This window comes from Excalfactoria chinensis, chromosome 1, assembly GCF_039878825.1.
Source record: "Excalfactoria chinensis isolate bCotChi1 chromosome 1, bCotChi1.hap2, whole genome shotgun sequence".
Lineage (NCBI taxonomy): Eukaryota > Metazoa > Chordata > Aves > Galliformes > Phasianidae > Excalfactoria > Excalfactoria chinensis.
In genome coordinates, this window is record NC_092825.1 from 112,644,748 (window position 1) to 112,665,529 (window position 20,782).

The following is a 20,782-nucleotide window of genomic DNA, read 5'->3' on the forward strand; positions in this document are numbered from 1 at the left end:
TACAGCGGCCTTTCAAGATAGTTTAAATGCCTGAGGGAGAAAAAAAGGGAAAGAGAGGAGGGAGCACAATTCATCTGCAAGTTTGTATGTAATCAAGAGTGTCTATTTTTTGTTGCTGATGGCGCTGTCAGGTCTAGCTGACAAAACTTTTGCAAGAGACTGGAAAATTTCATTTTCCATTTTCAGTATTCCAGTCCTAGTTCTTACACTAGCCTAGATAAAGCAAAGTGCAAAAACTCATCAGTTTTAGTTTCTCTTAAGTCAGCTGCTTAAACAAATTCAGTGAATCTCAAATGTTCTGCGTGTTTTCCAGTCATTGTCGGAATTACTTGAAATAGTTTCTAAGTTGAATCTACTTAACTGACCCCTTAACACTTTGCTATTTACATTATATCTGTTTAATTAACTCATATGATGAAGAGTAATATTTTAAGAACAATTTAGAGTGCAACTTGCAAAAAGTACAAACTTCATCAGTACAATGCCATTTCAATCATGATTTAGTCAGTACTTGGTCAATCCAAAATTGTTGATTGAACTTGAGCATGTAAAAGAACATCATTTTTTTGAAATATAGCATATCATCTTTTTTGAAATATAGCATATCCTCTCACTTTCTAGACTGCTTTAGAAATGAAAGCAAAAAGATTCACGTGTCATTGGCTGTAAAGCGCAGAAGACTACAAGGCCAGGCTGGATCTGGCAGCACTCTTGCTCAAAGAAGTAGAGATGGACACTGCCCTCAGACTCACTGTGGTAGCTGTCTGGTTATGACCACAACACATTCATCTTCCCTTCCCTACATGGACATTTTGAAGTCCTTGTGGAATATCTGCCACACCCATCTTCTTCCAAGCAGCCCAGTGAGAGCAGCAGCATGGAGCCAGTTTTCAGCTCTTTTAAACCCCACTCCTTAACCTAACATTTTCAAGGATGCGGATGATTCTTTCTCCAGGCTCCTTAATAGCAGGTGTGATATAATTGACTTAAATATCATGTCCATAATATTATTTAATATTAATTTTTTATTTCAGTTGTATTTAAATTATTTAGTCTTGTTATGGCCATACTGAATTAGAAATGGAAGAAAAACTGAGTTCTAACCAGGCAGCTTCAGGAGTAATAGTCTCACTTGTCGAGTTACACAAACTTTTGCTTTGCAGCTTTGACAATGATATTATAAGCTTAAGATTCCCGTGCATGTAGAAAAACAGCCACTATGCTACAGAGTAAACATAAAACCCTGTTAAATAACAAAGCTTGTCTTGAGTATTTTGAAAGTAAACTCAGAAATTAATGCTGTTCTTAGTACTCTGATGTTTTAACAATAGCTAAATCTGTCTGTATTTATATATATATATATATATATATATAGGGAAAAGTGTTACTTCACTGTATGTGTTACTTAGAAATTCTTACCATGATAAGCACTGCTGAAGTCTGACTAAATTCTAAGGTAGAACTTCTTACTAGCAGTGTAATTCTTGTGCCTTCATGAGTGTTCAACCAGTCATGTGGGATAACAAAGATTCAGAACAGCACACTGTTACTAACACATCAAGTTAATTTGCTATCATGAAACGTAGGTACACGCTCAAATACCATTATGAAACAAAGCTTTTGGCACTGGAATTTGTGGAAAATCACAAATGAACAACATCCTTTAGGAGCATTTTTAAGAACACTCAAAGCAAGAGGTGACAGCAGACAAATTAGTACAAGATTGTTTCATGCAATTTATTTCTTACTATATATAGCTTCTCCCACAAAAGAAATGTGCCTTAAATTGGTTCTACTGTTTTTTATGAGACAACCAAACCTCCTTCTGAGGTATTCTCCCATGATCAGACAAAATCTCCATGCCATAGCACATGCTGGTATGGGAGAAAGAGAATAAGCTTATTTGATCAGAAGAACTAAGAATGTCCCTCAACCAGGATGAAGTCTAGGTACATAGAGCCCATGCAGGCACACCAGGGGCAGGAGGTCAAGATGCTGTAGCATCAGTAAGTTCCCTGATGCCAACAGTGAAGGACATGGGGATCCTGTTGGAGAGGACTGCTACCTGTAGTCAAAGCAAAACTCCCAAGATGACATAGGAAGCCCTTTGAAATCCCTTGGAATTGTTCCACTGAGATTCCTCCCAACAGCTTTGTTATTAGGTCCAAACCCTTTCAGCTAAACCCAGTGTTTAGTGGAGCACAACTTATCTACACAGCAGATAAGCTTGAAAGCATCTTGCTAAGACTGGGTTTCTAAATTTGCGTGTTGGAAATGTCTTGCTTCCCTGGATAGCTTTTCTATTCACTTGAATAATACTTAATGGCAATTTGAAGACTCCTTATTCATAAAACACTAGAAAGTAAAAAGCTCTCCTAAGACTGGCTTGTTCTTTGATAATCAAGTCAGTATTTTCCCCCTGATAGGATTTGAAGTATGTTTAAAAGTTCAGCCTTCCAGGAAGTGTGCACATGCATGGGAAAAGCAAATGAAATGTGACAAATTTACAGGAATCAACAATGTGGTAACTGCACATGAATCCATCATAAATGCATCAGGCACAACTTTTTATAGTTTAAAGGCTCATTTGATTTCTCTCACTAGTTTGCATATTAAGTAACCACATGTACAGGAAGAAAAGGATTGATGGGGTATTTCCTCCAGCTACTGTTCAATACTCAGCTTAGCTTAGGCTGTTGGGTAGCTTAAGGAAACTCATCTCTTAGGACTTCCTCTCCCATCACTGAGAGTGAGAGGCTTTTGTAGGGGGTGATACACAGCAGCAGCAAACTTTGGAGTAAGTCATAATAACAGTTTTCTACTCAAGCAGCTAGGAGCAGTCTCCAAGGAAGAAGACCTGGTGGGCAGCTACTCTCTCTACCACTGATTATGCAAGGAAGATCTACCACTGACATCCGCACAGTGGGGATTTTATCATGAATGTGTCTTTCTGTCATGATGTGAGCACCACAGATCACTTTCCTACAGAGACAAAGAAACAAAAGGCCTTTCAGTCCTAACAACTTGCTTAGGTGGAAACAAACACCTCTTTCAGCGCATCACTCAAGTCTAGTCAAATTTTCACTTGATACCAAATGGTGTGTGAGATTTCAGAGAGCCTTTTGCCCATCAGAGTCAAACTCTGATACTTTGTAGGCCTGCTAGTGACACCAAGTGCCAATAACTTGCTGTAATATAAATAAATAAACAAAAATCTCTATGCATCTCACTCCCAACAAAATTTCATGAGTCTGACACAGGTCTTCTGTATATCAACTTGGCTCACAATAACTTTGTGAAGATCATTTTCAAGTTTTAAAAATTAAAAAAAAAAAAAAAAGAAAGAAACAAAAACAAAACACATTAATACAATTACATTTCGCTGAAAAAAAAAATAGCATGAAATACTTTTTGAAAGCTAAAATCATTCACAGCAAAGTAATATTCCATTTAATTACAAAGATTAATTCAGCCCTTATGTATGATTCTGGTCTTTTCATTTGTCAATGAAAACAGATGATTCAAGAACCATCTGGTAAAATTGCTGCATAAATATCACAGGTTTTATGTATAGAAAAAATGGGAAAATAGTGATGGATCTTGGTAAAAGGGAAAATTTCCATCATGGAGTTAACTAAACTTCTACAGATATCAACAGGATGTGATCCACTGACTTGAGTGGCAGCTGGACTGGGCACATCTTCATTAAATATTTTATTTAGCAATATATGCTTACTCTTAATATCCGCTATCACAATAATATTATTACTATCCATAAAGCTACAAGCACCTAAAAGTTGAGTAGGACAGCCACACACAGAAACAAATCAGGAAAAAAAATAATTCATGTCACAATATGACTCTTTTCTGTCCTAAGACCCTTCTGGTTCTGGCTCTGTGGAAGACAAAGACTCAATTGCTGGTTCAAAAACTGTGGTGCTAATGTCACTGGAATTAAGTTTTCAGTTTTAACTCATCCTGCATTGAAATTTTATCAAAAAAAAAACAAACTAAATAACAGAAAATCTGAAGTAGTATGACTTTTATAAATGTACAAATTCACTGCGGTATTTTGACAAGCACAACACCTTAGTTCAGTGCAGCAGTATAATTATTATACCTTCTCATATTTTCTCCTACCAGCTTGGTTCAAAACTCACTCTACTGACAGCTATGCTTTAATTCTACTAAGAATTCCTTTGTCTGTTTTATTTTAATTTGATTTCCATTTTGTAACCTCTGTATGACAATTATAATGAATCTATTCTTTTATGAACAGAACATTATATATGACATATGAATGCTGTCTTCCATGAACAGAACCACAGCTCTGTAAATTAAATGCATTTCATAAAGCAAATATCTTCCTCACTGGTTGCACAATACATAAGTGATTAGAGGTATTCTTTTCACAGTTTTCAATGAGAGTTTTAGTTTGACTTCAGTGGATCAACAAGAGAGACAATTATGCGCTCAAAACCTTAAAACAGTTTGTTATATCCCAATCTAACAAGCACAATAGCAACAAAAAGATCTGAAATGATGAACGTGGAAAAGCCTGAGCAACTGTTTGGAAAAACATGAGAATCTCAGACAACCCTTGGCCAATGAGAATTTTAAAAAGCAAAGGCTACAGAGGGTAGATTTCTTGCTTCTCTATCAACTGTAATTGAAGGTTTTTGTTTACAGGCAGAAAGATTTGAAAAGCTGAAGAGGAGGTTGGGGTGGCAGTAATAATTACATCTGGCTTTAAATCTGAAATATTTTTCCCAGATTAGGAGCAGCTGCCAGCAGTAGTAGTTCCGTTTGCAGCTGGGGATTCCAAAGTTTGGTCGGCCAGAGACCTTCATCTCCCCATCCCTTCAGCTCAGCTTCACAATAAAGAAATGATGATGCTTGCTTTGTGCACTGAACAGAGTAAACAAATTTTAGTCTGCTTTCAATATGGACAAAATCTCAGCAGCATAAAGAATACTCCAAGTTGAACAAGTAAGACAATAGATTTATCTACTCAGATTTCAGTTTTGGTGTTCTGCAATGCTTTTTTTCCTTTCTGTCTGTCTATCTATCTATCGATAATTTATTTATTTTTAAGTGAGTAGAGACTAACCCCATGATTTGACCTGAACAAGTAAGCAAGGGTTACAGCAGGTGCCCATGGATGCATATTCCCAAGCACCCTTGGTAACCATACACAGCTCTGTGATACAGAGCTGAAGGGAGGTTGTAGTGAGATGGGGGTTGGCCTCTTCTCTCATGTAACTGGTTGATAGGACTAGGGGGAATGGCTTCAGTCTGCACCAGGGGAGGTTCAGGCTGGATATTAGGAAATACTACTTCTCTGAAAGAGTGATTAGGCAGTAGAATGGGCTGGACCCTGGAGGTGTTCAAGGAATGTTTGGATGTTGTGTTAAGGGACATGGTTTAGTGAGAACTATTGGTGACAGCTGGATGGTAGGACTGGGTGATCCTGTGGGTCTTTTCCAACCTTGGTGATTCTATGATTCTATGATTGTGTAACTTCTGAGGTTGCCCACTGTCTGTGCCTGGATTCTCTGTGGCAGGGCATCTCCCTCCAGTGTCATATGCCTGAGAAGAGCTGCTAGCAGAGACAAGTAACAAAGGGAATGGGCTCAGACTGCACCAACAGATGCTCTCCAAGGCATCTCTCAGGCATGATTTGGGGGACAGCATACCCTGGGAACCACTCCTGACAGTTGCACCCAGGTTTAATTGCCTCCACAGCCTATCCCTCCTTGCTTATCACCTCATAACACATTCTGGAAAGTACAACATGTTTCAAATAAAGAAAAACACTAACTCAGAAACATACAGCTCTGCCTTTATATTATTTCTGACCTGCTGAGCCTGGTAAAACCCACACAGAATAGTAATTATGTCTTAGAAAAAACAAATGGGCGTGAAGAACACATATTGGCTATGTGATTTTAGTATAAGGAACCCAATCACCCACTGTTAGGCCATAAGAGGCTGCTTCCCCCAAGAGAATCAGGGAAAATATCTTATTTTCATTCATCTGTAGGTCAGCACGGCTGTGATAAGTAGCAAAAGAATTAGTTAACACCAAAACATGACTATCCAAAGCTCCTACATGAATTTTAAGAGTCACTGGGTTTTCAGTGGATCTGGGTTTACACTTGTGGATCAGAAGGAAGGATGGCGAGCAGATATGCACCCTGACAGCCTGTGTGAGGCCCAGCTGCAGCATCATGTCACCATGCCAGCAGTGACAGTTCCACCCCAGTGAGTGCGTTTCTATGTTGTATGCCCCCTAAAACACCATAGGACCAATTAGGGTGTGAATTCACAGATGTGCATGCAGGTAGCCAGGGCCTCCTCCACTTGGATTTCAAGCAAGCCAGAAACAAAAATGTTCTGCTCTGGAGGCACAGGCCATGGTTAGCATCATGCTGGTAGAATATGATGCTAAACTGCCTTCAGCATGGCTCTGTAGCTCATGCACCTGAGTTGAACTTAGCCACATCCTTAGTACTCCAGAACACTGTTCTTCCTCAAGACTTCGTTTATTTTCAGTCACTTCTCTTTGTTTTCCAAGACAATTGCTTAATTTTTAATTAAACAAAAATAGTCAAACAACAAAACCACCCTCACGATCAAGAACAACAGCAACAACAAAAAAAACCAGCCCTGTATCTGTCCTTTGAAATTGCATCAGATATTCTCACCAAATGCTTTTTGAACCAGAGTCCTGAGGATCTGCAGTGCAAAAAAAGCGAAGGCTACCTCTGAACTGCTTTGGCACATTAGCAAGCTGCAGAAATTATGTTGCATTTCTTACAGAAACTCCTACCTGGACTCACTTTTCTCCTCACCCTTTGTGTTCCCCATCAGCCAGCCTGCACTCCCACTGCTATGCCATCTCTTGCTAGAAACACCCACCTTGCTGCTAAAGCTTTTCTGCTGTTTTTGTTTTAGCTCTGGGGAAAGAGCAGATTTAACAAATAGCACCGTGCTGCCTGACAAAATAAAAGTCTCCAAGGCCCTGTTGTGCTGAAGAGATCTCAGGAACTGAGTGGCTGCAGCATCCTCTGTGAGGACCAGCCCAGGCACAAGGGAAGGGCAGGCAAGTTCTCTCCACATCACAGCTGTATTGGATATGAGTTTACTGCAGTGTTTCTTCTGGCAATTTACTCAGCAAAATGCTGAATAACCTGCTCCAGAGAGGGATAACTTCTGACCTTAGCCTCTGCATGCATCATCTAGCATCATCATATAAAATCATTTAATATTTTCAAGGTTACCTTTGCTTAGCAAAGTTTGTGGAGCCACTTTTATTTTAAAGAATAGAGTGTACAAAATTTCGAGCCACGAGTGAGCATCAGACTCACACATAGCTGAGATGACACAGCAGCCTAGACCCCTCATCCCTCTACTCTAGGTCCCTGGTCCTCATTTCAGTTTTTAACACAACTTTAGTTGTCTCAAAACTTGAAGATTTCCCTCTCCTTGGAGAGAAATTCCATCTGCCTGGTACCTTGACAACTAGTACAGCAACAAGTGTGCCACTGCCAGTTGTCCATGCCATGTAAAAAAAGCAGATGTATATACAGACACAAATGATGGCTGAAATATATAGAAAAAGAAAACATAGGCAGAAAATGCTGTTTTTTACTTAAAACCAGATCTCTTTCTATTCTAAGCCTTTGCATACTTTATATTCAAATCAATTACAATTATGCCTCAGAATCCATAAGCGGTCAGCTGGAGGACTATAATATCTGTGTAACTGTTCCTCTATTTTACTTGGTGAAATAACGAAAGCAGTAAAAGTTAAACTGTCTGAGACTTCCAGGGGTGATGAAAGACTTCTTGCCCTTTGGAAGAATGAAGCTGCCTTTTGACATATCAGTGCTTTTATGTTGCACTTCCGGCACAAAAGCTCCAGATTCACCCCTGTCCCTGAGCGGCTGCAGGTGTCCGTCTGCCACTCCATCTCCCTCTCTGCATTTCAGCCATGCCATTTGTCACAGGTGTTTTGATGTCATGCACCCATTCGGGCCTTACGCACTTGTGGCAGAGTCTGAAAAATGACAGCTGCGAGATCGGGGTTAAATACAATTTCCTCTCTCTTCACCTGTTTTCCACTATCTGTTTGCACGGTGCTCAGGTTATTAATGGAACTGACATCCCTGCACAACTGAGTGAGCAGTAGCAGCAGCCAGATAACAAGGGAGAAGCTGACAGCAGCGATCTAACCCCAGAGATAAGAGATAAGCAAACATGCCATGGCTATTAGTTTCAACTCTGGCCAAGGGAGAAGAACATCTCCTGTGGTTACCGAGCAGAAAAGCCCAGTCCTCCAGAAAAGGTTAAATTAAATTTGGAAGGTGAGAGAGATTATTCTTTGAGTTCAAAAAATTAAAGTTTGTGATAGCAAACAAATATTTGACTTAAAAAAAAATATAAAATCACTTGTTAATCTGATGGAAAGTGAAGATTTATTTTTGTTCAGGGAATAGAATGAGGACACTTAGACTGAAGGGAAAGTGTCTTTCATTCTCTTTATTTTCCAGGTGAAAAATGTTACCCTGAATGTTTCCACACAGCTATCTGAGGGACAGTGAGATATTCTGCCATCCATATTCCAAACAAGGTTAAGTAGAGTTAGATTTTCAAACTTCTTGTGTCATTTCTGAGCTATATGGTATTTATTTGATTTCCTGCTCCATCTCAACTTTGCCCTCTTCATATGTCCCTGCTCACAGTAGGATAAAGATGGGTTACACGCAACCACAGAACTGTAGGAGTTGGAAGGGACCTCTGAAGAACATCTATCTAGTCCAGCCCCCATGAAGGTAAGCTCCTGGAAATACCTGTAGAGCCCAAGAGAGCTGAAGACACGTAGGAAAAGAGTTAGTATGTGACTGTCTTTTCTGAACTTCACGTTTCAACTGTATCAGGAGAGTTTCTCATTGCTCCCTGCAATGAAACTGCTACAGCAGAGGTAGGACCTGAAATTTTCACATCAAAGCACTTATCCAGACAGAGACTACCCTCGTTTCAGAGACATAAGTTCCACAAAGGACAAGTATAGCCAGGGCTGAACTAGCATTAAGTGTGCTTTCCCATTTAAAAATGACAGTGTTGTTGTAAGAAGATCTGAATCAAACTTGGTGGCAAAAACCAGTAAATTAGGAAGTGAGAGCTTCTGTTGGCTTTTGAATGGAAATAGAGTGTTCAAGTGTAATTAAAGGCCTTGGAAATTTTTCCCTTTTCCTCTTTCTTCTGAAGTAAGTCTGGCAGCTCTGAAGCAGTCTTACGGCTCTTTGTTAAGTCTTTGAGATTCTTGAAACAATAATATAAAATCATCTTAAAAGAACCAGTGAAAGGTGTCTCGGGATCTTCTGTTTAGGTACTCCATCCCCCTCCCTTACAAAGTGTTGTTTTTTCAGCCCTGTGCTGGCCTTCCCTCTTGAAGAAGGCTACTTGAGATGCAAGAGGCACTGGGATAAGGATGGTTCCTCTGTGATATTTTGCATTATTTTTCAAGGGATGGGTCCACAGACCTCACAAGATACAAAGGAGCATTTTTCTTCTTGCAGAACACCCACTGACCATTCTCAAGATTGGATGCTTTGTCACCTTTGTGCAAAATTAACATGGCATTAGGCCAAGATTAATTTCAGCTCCCAAAGCTGTCGTGTCTGGCCTTTTTGTCCAAGTATGCAGCAGATGTTAATGAAAAGTTGTTTTTCAGAACTGTATTCAGTGGGTGCCCTAAACAGTCTATTTGAATAAATGCAGGAGGTTCTATTCTCCCTGCATGTATTGCTGTGCCAGGGCTATACATAAACAAGCATGAGCATGAGAAAAGAACAGAGAATGATTCTCTGATTTCCCCACTATAAGAATGGAGGAGGAGCAGAGGACATTTTCCAGACAAACAAGAGGAGGTTCTCCCTCACAGAGTGCACAGTGAGGCAGTGGAACTCTGCCATGGGAAGCTGTGGATGATAACATTTGTCGTGGGTTCAGAAAGTCACCAGACAAACTCACAAGAGAAAAAAAAAAAAAAAACCAAAAAAAACCAAACAAATAAATACAAATACACCATTTCTGGCAACAGAGCAGCAGATTGTCACAGGCAGGGAGAGTATAGTGAGAATGCACCCCTTTGTGCTTGCCCTGTCCTTCTGTTCATCTCCAGACATCTGCTACTGTTTGGCCACTGTCCGAGCCAAACATCAGACCACTGGTTGGAGCAGTAGGGCCATCATGTTCTCAGTGAAATACTACAGAGAACTGGGAAAGATGGTAGGGGCTCATTTAATTGACCATAGGGCTGGGCAGAGTCAGGAAGTTCCAGATGAGAAATGAATGACTTGTATGGGGTAACACACGGACAAGTACCTCCTCTAAAGCACCTATACTTTGTTCAGACTTGCACAGATAGCTCTTGAATTACAGAGGGCTGATGGTCTAAATTGCATTGGGGGTTTGCTGCAGCTCTCTGGCGCAGCAGAACTGTAGTCTAAACTAAGGTATCTAACACTGCCTGAGAGAGACACCTATAGTAAGGCAGTGTCCTTATATTTTTGCTTCTTTTGCCTCGGTGTTCAGAGAGAGTTGCAAACAGAACATGTGTTGCATATATGACTTCCTTAGAGAGAAATAAAGCCAAGCAGAGGCAAGTTCAGTGGGCAAAAAATGATTGCACAGTGACACTGGGACTCTGCTCCATGACCTAAAGAGGTTAACAAAGTTACAGAAGAAAAAAAAAAAAAAAAAATATTACAGAAAAACAAGACTTTTTTTTTTTTTTTTTTTTTTTTTTTTTTTTTTGGCTTGTCATCCATGCTGTAAAAACAGTATTGCAAAGCAAAAACAAAAACAAAAAACCAGCCCAACTTCCTACAATGCAGGCTATTTGCAAACCTTAAGAAAACAGGATTTTGTGTAAATGTCTATTTTTTAAGCTCCCAGTTAAACCAAGAACAAGGGGCATTTCAGGCTGGGGGGGGAATGTAATTAATTAAAAAAAAAGGCTCCTTCTCAAGAAAGGGAATAACTTTACATCTCAGTGGTGATCTTCCACTGAATTATGCTCTGAAGAGCAGCAGCAGTAAATTACTGTTTCAAAGATGAAAGCCCCAGTCATACCAGTCACACCAATGGTGTTTCAGTTGTGCGCTCTCCCTTTTCCCTGTGACCTACCATTACAAGATACGGCTTCCAATGCTATTTGGCCAAGAGAGTTGCTGAAATCGTCTGCACCCTCATGGTCAGGGAGACAAAAGCCTGCCCTTCTATCCTCAGCAACCACCCATCTCGGAGGCTGCAGAGGAGGCATCTCTCTGCTTGGATGCTGCAGCATGGAGACTGCTTACATGAACACTCCAACCAGAGACACACTCAGGCCCTCACTATGTGAATAATTTTATCTTCTCCTCAAATGTGGACAAAAACACAAGATCCTTGCAACAGAGGCTAAAAGAGCAAGAACAAACATCTTTCCTTCTTTTTCTTTTTTCTTTGTTTTTTCTTTTTTCTTTTCCTTTTACAATCAGAGATATTTCCATTAAACTTTTGGAAGGTTAACAGCCATAGTTTAAGAAATTCGGGTGATAGTCAACTACACAGCAGTAAAGCAAAGCTCACAAAGCACAGAGGCAGGACAGGGCAGAAAGCGGAGCATCGCGGCGAAGTGCTCCTCTGCGGCAAGGAGCTGCTTTGGAAGCAGCGTGAGCTCCATCCAGAGAATTAGGTGAGAACTGCACGGGAATCAGATACCTCAGCTTGCCGGTACCTGTACAAGACTGGCCCTCAGATGGGCTGGTTTCAGTTTGTCTTTAGAGGAAGAAAGTGACGACAGGGGGGGAAATTAGTAGTTTTCTTAGTATATTATTCTATTACAGAAGGAAAGCCAAACCTTACCTCCAAAGTGTACAGTGACTAAAAGAATGGTTCTCAGAAATCAGACATTACAAGAAAAATGTTTCCTGTTTCACATTGATTTGATCCTTTCAATTCATTTTAGGCTCATCAAATTAGAGTGAACAGATAGTACTGGGTGTCAATCTGAGCAACTGAACATAACATACACACCAAGTCATAGGCACAAAGCACTTCAGTAGTAAAATTGAGCTAACAGGATGCCTGGAGCACAAAACAAGCATTGATTCTATCTGAAAGCCTTTTCTATGTCCTTCAGAGGCTGATGGTCCCTCTGAGTGCAAAGCAACAGACTGCCAGCAGGTGTACAGGTCCAGCATTGGCCATGTGCAAGCTGGGGATCAGTCAGCCAACAGGCAGCAGTCAAAACGTGAGACTGTGACTACCCCTGTTGTGGAGAGGATTTGCTGTTTATTTTCTTTAAAGCTCATTTAAAGTCATTTGCATGACAGTGTTGTCATCTGATGATACAATCAGCAGAAGGAACAAAAAGGACACCTGAAAGGAGCTACTCTTCCAAGGAGGCTCACTGCACATGCATCCAGATACTGCACTGATCTTATTCCTCTCTCAGGAAATGGGCAGAAAGTTTGTTAAGGCCCAAATGTTCCTGAAGTTAAAGGAAGAGCTAATGGCAAAATAATCAGTTCCCATGAAGGAGGTCTAGTAAACAAAAAACAGGATTTATCTACAGTTCTTCCTTTGACAGACACTGATGAAAATATGATAAAAGGCCAAGACATTCTTCATCTAACTAATCACTCTCTTTCTTTACTTAACAGATAACAATAGTAATGATTGGGTGCCATCTTTTGTTCTGGAAACAAAAACAAGCAGAAGACACTTGCACAAGACTTGAAATTCAGTTCAAAGTAGAATATCACATACTCATAAAAAACTTCCATGGAGGGTTTATCAACCACAAAAAACTGGAACAGTTGTTTGATGTGTTACAGGTCTCTGCCCAGCAATAATTGGCCAAAATGCTACAGTTTGTCTACACAGAAGATCAAAGCTGAATACCCTCTCTGGCCTTCTGTCTGAAAGATGGTGCCTCCAGCACCCCACTGTGCTCTGTCATAACACTGTCATAACAACTACCTTGGTAATGCTCCAAAACAAAGAGTAAAATAATGAAAACCCCCAGGATCATCTAGCTTGCTCTTCTTCAATTCAAGAAAAAGATCTTCCTAATTTTCAAAATCCTAGCACTCTCATACTGACAAATAAATATATCTTGCATAGATCTATGTAATAAAGCAATACTACTGCATTTGTTTCTTGTAAACAATCAAACAACTGTTACTCCAGCAGTCCTATTGTCTGTACTGTTCTGTTAAGGCATAAGTGTTTAAAAAATGGCTCACAGGATCTTAAGGATTAACAGATTTTGCAGGTTCTGTTTTATGATATATCACAGGTTTCTGCAGTGAATTATCTGGCTATGCAAGTAATGAATGCGTTTCTTGAATTAAAAACATGTCCATCCAAATGTTCCAGCACACATCCAATACAAATCATTAACAATAAATAGTATTTAATAAACATGTACAAAGAGCATGCCTGGAAATATACCAAAACACCTCTATATTACTGCAGTTTAGATCTAAACCATTACATTACCTTTGTGTCATACAACCCTGACCTCGTTCCTAGCACAGTAAACTATAAAATTGTTGTTCAAGTCAGTGGTAATAGATTTAAGCCATTTGATATTCAAAGTACTTTGGCACATAGTAGTTTTTTTTCATTGTGCATCCTGAATTTACTTTGGCTCACACTGCTCAGTCCAGACTCACCCCATTAACTTCAGAAACTTAACTGAGATGCCTAATTCGGGACCAAGTACTGTAAGCTTCCAACATGTGCCATTGCCACCTACAAACAATCAAACTTAACTTCTGAACACATCCTTTCCTAACCTGGAAAAGAGAGAACTTTTTACAGAGTTTATTAGTTTGTGGCAATTCTTGTATCATTTCTCTGCTAGAAGGAAGTCAGCAAATTTTTAACACAACAGTTAAGAAGATCGCTTGCTAGGAAATCAACACTTGATTCATAACAGAAAATCTTCTTGCTCGTAGTCTGTGTCAAATTCATCAAATATCTAAATTAAAGTTCATTATGTTTCTGTGGGTTTTTCTAGTAAACAAACAAGCATCACATCCAGAAAGAAATAATAACTGCAGCCCATATGCCATCAGGTTAGGAAGAAATAAACTACATCTTACTATTCTTTGCTTTCTGTAGAGTTTATTGGTCCATTTATGCAGCTGTATTTCATTTGTGCATCTGTGCAGGGCACCACTGTAAAAAATGTTAATGGGCTGTGTATGGAATTTAAACCTTTATGCTGATGAAGTGCCTGAACAGCCTTTTCAACAAAATCAACAAAAGTTCCTTGAAGTCTGTATTTGTTTTCAAAGCAAAACAGCAGAATATAAATTCCAGCACAGTGAGTAGAAAACCTGCATTTGCATGTCACTGGATATTTACTAATTCTCTGATATCCTGCTGCCTCCTGCAAAACGAGGCAGTCCTTCACATTTCCCTCTGCTCTGCTTTCTTTATGCCTCTCCTGTCTGCTGTCCTGGGGCAGAGCTCTGCATTTAGACATGTTCTGTTTCCCCCTGTCACAAACCAATAGCAAGGAAGGAGACCAGGAAGAGAGCTTTAAGTATCTCCTGCCTTCACCTTTACCTCCTGAGTTTTACTGATACACCACTCATAAGTAATCATAACAGGTAATGCCAGCCTTGACCATAGCACTTTGTAACTAGCTCTGTCAGGATGGGTGTTCAGCTGGGATGGTTGCCACAATGCTGGAAGGTGGCTTTAGTGTTAGGCCTTTCACCATGATATAGGAGAAGGTATGAGATGTGGACAGTTCTTCCTTTCTTGGCTGAAGTCTCCATTTCCACTCAAAACAACCCAGTAAGGCACAGGAAGTCTGAAACAAGCTCATAGCCTGCATCAGTCAGAGCCAGACTGGGACAGATGGAGGCAAGGCAGGAAGAATAAGGTAACAGCAGGTAAGGTCCACAACATTCTGTTCTCCCTAAAGGCCAGTCTTCACTCTGACAGGACTTTACCCACCCTCCATTTATATTTATTACCTTCTCATGAGCCTTTCTTTTTGTTTCAGAGTCCATCCAGTCATTTTCTTTCTCTAACATGTCAATAAAAGCCCAGCGAATTCCTTCAGTCAGCTCTTCCATCTGAAAAACAGTTAGTAAACCTCTCCTCATTAAACTGCCACAGCGGGATCATTATAAGAAATGTTTCAGTGCCTGATGGACTTAGTAAAACCATGAATGGTTCGAAATCAGACAGTCACCACTAACAGTTCTTGAAGGTGGATTTATTCTCTTTTTTCCAGCCCTCAGACAATTCTTCTCAAAGCAAGTTTCTTCCTCTTTTCATTACCTTCAATTGTACCACACAGGCTGCTGATCCTTTCATGTCATGACTGTGAGAAAACCTGCCTCAAAATCTTAAAAAAAAAAAAAAAAAGAAACAAAACAACAACAACAAAAAAACACTGGGAGAATTGCAGTGATTTGTGGAGATTTCCGCCTCCTTTCTGTCTCTGTGGTCCTAGATCACCAGTCCCTGCAGGAAGGAGCCAGCTGCAAAGTGTTTGCACAGATAAAGCCTTTTCTGTAGAGAGAGCATCTGTAGCCTTGCTTAGTTTATGTCACACTGAGACATTCCTTACTAATACTGCCAAAGAGCTGAATTTGGGCTGAGAGTATCATGATCCAAATACAAAGCAGCATTCAAATATTTAGCCAGTAAGCTGTGCTTACTGCAAGGAAAGAGACCGTGGCTTCTCTAATCTTGAACAGCCAGGAACTGCCTACATCTGTGCAAACCTGGGAGAACTCACAATCATTTTAGCTCTACTCCTTCTTTGTGGCTTCTGTACAAATGGTAGTTCAAAAACTATACAAAAACACAAGCATGTCACAAGCAAGTGAAATAGTAAGAGTGTTCAGTAAGCATAAAGGCCAAGGAAACTATGAAATGAAAAGAACAGAGAGTCTGACAGCTAAGGGATGCGTTGCTTTGGTCTAAAGAGCAGAAATGTACTCATGCCTGTGCATCTATTTGGCAACACAGACCAGAAAAGTGTAGGCTATAACCTGCTTCTATTTGTATCAGTGGAGGAACCTTAACACTGATAACCCTGAAAACACTGTAAGAGTGAGGTATTTTGGAGGATTCAGCCATTGACATAGGGATTCACCACAGGTCAGCCCAGAACTGAGACTGTACAAATCATGACTGACAACCACTGTATGAAGTTTTACAGGACCACAGGACCACTGTGCTATCAGTTATGTTACATTTAAAAAGAATGAAGATTTCACATACCAAAGTTTGATGTAAGTTTATTCCATAAATCTGGTAGCTTTGAAAAGTCATTAAGATAGGGGCTAGATCCCAGAAATTAATGTTATCTTCAGCTACATTGTCATCTATGTATCAGATGTGTATTTTAATTTGGAACTAACCTGTATTTGTGGTGGAGGTAGACAAAATTTAGCAATGCTCCTTTAATTATTGATTTTTTCTCCTCTTTTCAAAAAAAAAAACTCATTTATTTATTTATTTTTAGCAACAGTACAGGACAACTGGAACAGATCTAGCATTAAATATGACTAAACAGCCAACATTCACAGAAAACAGCATCCCAGGGAATAGGGTACCTTAAAGGTATTGATGACAGAGCACTGACTCAATTAACTTAGCTCACTAATGAGGTGAACTCCCTGTATTTGGAGGTTATGAGTTCAAACTCAAGCGATACAGCTGGGCCCTGGTGTATAGTTAAGCTTTATGTACCAGCTGTAGCTGCAGGGGGCAGGAGGAGAAACCTATTCCTGCTATCAAAGCTATTACTGAAACTGCTCAGGCATAGCTGTAAGAAACACTGCAGGCACTCTGGGTTAGAAACAGTGCTATATTTAGACACAAATAATGTCTTTCCTGATAAAGGAGGAAGGAAATCTCTAAAGTATGAAATATCAGTCACAAAACATGGGGGGAAAATCCATATTGTCCATAACTCAGGATTTGCTTTTGATCCAGGACAAAAAGAAGAATAAAATAATAAAACCTGTACAAATAAGAGTTCTTCTCCCAAGGGTTTTCTCGGCGCTTAAGAAAAACAGAAATGAAAACCAGTGAAATGAAAATAATAACAACAGAAATGATCATCTTGAAAAGCAGATTTCTAAAAGGACTGCAGCAAATTTCACCTGCATCTCATTTTTTCTCCATGTACAGCTTGCTATTGGTCTGAATGTTGTCTATACTATAAATGTTACATGCATATCTTGCTATGGATGTCACTGTGAATTTAAACTTGATAATTTTTCAAATTCTTGGCCTGAAAGGAATTTGCATACTAGGAAATATTTTAATTAGGTCATATTTCATCAGATAATCATTCTCTATTTCTGTCAGGTTTTCATCATTTTCCCTTGCATATACAAACACAAAATAACAGATCATCCTCAGTAAAGTGTGTATTTCTTACAGTCCGTTTACACAGAGGTCACGCTATCTAATACCCCAGAAATATTTTTGTGACTAAACTGCCAAATAGCACATTAAAAACTTGATAAAGAATCAGGAACTGAAAAGCTGGAACTCAGAGAGGAAACTCCAGCTGGAGGCAAGCAGGAAAAGAAATGCAGAGATGGAAACAATTCAAATATTAGACAAGACAAATGTTGGTCTGTCTAAAATGGAGTCCTTCCATAAGAAAACAGCCAAACTAAATAAAATCAAGCAAACTGAAGCTACTGAGCCAGGGTTCTGCAGGACAATCACAGAGCTTCTGTGCTCAATGCATGATGGTTATATGTTTCTCATACAGCTCTCATGTGCTAGAAGCTAAGTTCAAAAGCTGAATCAGTTAATTTCAAACTGATTGCTGTTGGAAAATCAATAGCTTGAAAAGCAGACACTGGGAAACTCAATGAGAAAATTATAATCTGAAAATAAGTCATAAGTGATCATTAAGGGCTGTTAATCATTTGAATATGTTATTAAGGGAGGTGATAATGTAGTTGTGTTTGAAGTTTTACAGTGATCATGAATAGCCAGCTAAAAGCTATTCTCTGTAGTCAACAATGTGAAAGAATACTTTCCTTCACTACTGAGTAAAGACTTCAGTTGAGTTTTCTCAGTTGAGTACGCTTGTAGCACTGTCAGCCTTAAAACGTTGGCCCTAAAGCAAAGCAAATGTGACCAGTCATTAACCGGTCAGTAAGAACTTTACTAAATTACCTTAAACTGAACCATGCCTCATCAATGCTCCCCCCCTCTGCTCCTGCACAGCCTGGCTCATAATTTGTCATTATGCACACAAACTGTCTACACATTTACCTGAAAGCCTCATGTGGAAGGATTGGGCAGTGCCCAGATGGACAGAAACGTGACATTTCTTTGTGTTTGTTCTGTGCTCTCCTTGTTTTTTGTTTTTTGTTTTTTGTTTTTTTTTTTCTTAATAAGTGAAGCATCTTTAAGAATTTTGTCACCAGTGGTACACTTCTTCTTTAACTTTGAGAGAATAAGGAAGCCACTAATTACAGATTTCTAAGAGGACTCACCATTTCTTTCTTGTCTTCTTGAAAATGGGCTTTCACAAACATCTTACCCACAACGTAAGGGAGTGCACTTTCAACTAAGTCCACACATTTGTCCCACTGAGGCAGTAAAGAGGTTGTTCCATGGATCACCTGTTGGAAGTGAATGCAGTAAGTCGTAACAGCATTTAAGCCTGCATCTACATTTCTTATGCTTGTCAAGTTAAATCATGCATGTCAAATAGTAACAAAAACAAAAAACAAAAACAAAAAAGAACCACAGCAGTGGGAAGGCATTCCCAATTGCTAACTTTAGGCTAATCCTGGTATTCTTGTGTTCAGTGGACAGGCACATCCCTTTACAAGATGACCTGCTCTGAGATATCTACAGAAAAAAAAAATTCTCTCTTTGCTGGTTAGGTGAGAAGTCTAAAAAGACTGCCTTTGAGAATATGAGGTCAGTCGTTATGAAACACTTTTTACTTCAAGGCATTGGAGGATTCCCCATAGAGGATTTCATCTGTGCTCCCTAAAGCTGTGTAACACCAGTAGACACACAACCATACCTTTCTGCCATACACCTTTCTACTTACTATTCCACATCCTGTGTGAAAAGAATTCCCAAACAAAACATTTCTGAGAGAAAACAGGTCCGGATCATCAAGAACACTGAATACGTTTGTTTCTCAAAATTCCCCTCTGAGTTACAGTAACAGTGTGCTGTTAGAGCAGCTTGTGTGCTTAATAATGTAATAGTGGCTAAATAGAGGCCCTGATGATCCTACTGCATCATCACCTTCAAAAGAGAAATAGTCAAGAGCTGCCAATGCACAAAAGAACAAGGTAAAATGAAGCTTAAGCATGTTGCTACTTTGCTTTCCATTTCTGAACGTTGTTACTGTTGTCATTTACCAGATATGAGTACATTTTCTGGACAAAGGAGTTCAGCAAAAACAAAGTACTCAGGCAACACGAAATGCAAAATGTGCGCACGTAAGCAAAAACCAAATGCAGCACTGATTCAAGAACTTTTTTAGTTCTTTCTTTTTTCAAGTTCAGAGAGTTCCCTTTCCACTTCAGGAATTTACTTGCCTTGTTCCACAAGATCCCAGCTTAGTAGCTGTCACCTGCTGGCTGCATAACAGTGGGGTACAGTCAACACCAAACCAGGTCAGGCAGGATAACATTTTGGCCTCTCACAGATTACACAGACCTCTAAGCACTGCCCTAGTGTTTACCAGGCCTTTCCTTTTCCTCAGTCTCCTCCAAATAAGATTTCTAGCAAAACTAAAGAGCTTGAATTTGCTTGGAAAATTCCAGACTACCTTAACTCTCAGCTATTGAAGGTCAGCTATTTTGGTAGTCGAAAGACTGATTTTCTCCATCATATTGGCTGTAATTAAGCTTAATCAATGACTCATATTTAAATACACCAGTGAATTGCATTTTCAAATGCTTTTTATTAATACAGTATGTGCTAATAGATTTTCAATGACAGAAAGAACACTTCTATAAGGAAACCACATTAGGTAAACTGATGCATAATAAGGTAATCGTTTCCTAAGCAGAGCCAAATTAGAAAATAAACTTCTTTTCCAAATCCTTCAATTTTCATATATAACACATCACTTTATTAAAAGAGGAAAAAAGGAAAAGAAAAATTCTCTCCAGTGTCCATGCAAAACCACAATGAAAGTTTCTCCTGACGCAGAGTAACAAGGGGAGTCATAGCACTAATTATCAGAGCTTGAAATTCCTTCCAAAAACTCTGTCTGCACATCAACCATGGAAAGTCAGGAGACAGAGCTGGCTTTCAGCATGTGGCATGTTATTACAACATAATAATCATTATTATTTTGAGGGAGGTTTGACTGTGAGGAGCACAAAAAGGCAGTACAGGCTCCGAGACAAATAAAACTAGAGCTGAGAGGAATAGATAATATCTCACAGCTTGTATACTGATATTTATGTTACAACCAGAGCCAACTTGAGCTCTCTCAAAATTATCCTCCAAATATTAATGTTTCACTCTACAATGCAATACTCCAGGTAGTAACAGTGACTATAAATAGCAGGTTTCAAGCCTCTCCAGGCAATTCAGAGCTCCACAAGAGAATTAATGGAGCTCTTCCCCAGGAGCCATCACACATTTGCTAGAACTCAAATAGCCAGTGGAGAGGAGCTGCTGATGGTGCTGATCTGGTAATCAAACACTTGCTGCAGAGTCAGCAGGTTTGTCTTATTTTTCA

General features: G+C 39.5%; 1 protein-coding gene across 1 annotated transcript in view; it reads right to left on the minus strand.

Annotated features, from left to right (window-relative positions):
- Positions 1-20,782, minus strand: part of PHEX (phosphate regulating endopeptidase X-linked) — an 86,658-nt gene that overhangs the window by 33,180 nt on the left and 32,696 nt on the right. The window contains exons 9-10 of the mRNA XM_072340187.1: positions 18,558-18,686; positions 15,051-15,152 (exon numbers count right to left, since the gene is read on the minus strand). Of these exons, the coding sequence (XP_072196288.1) occupies positions 15,051-15,152; positions 18,558-18,686 (231 nt within the window). The remainder of the gene's footprint in view (positions 1-15,050; positions 15,153-18,557; positions 18,687-20,782) is intronic.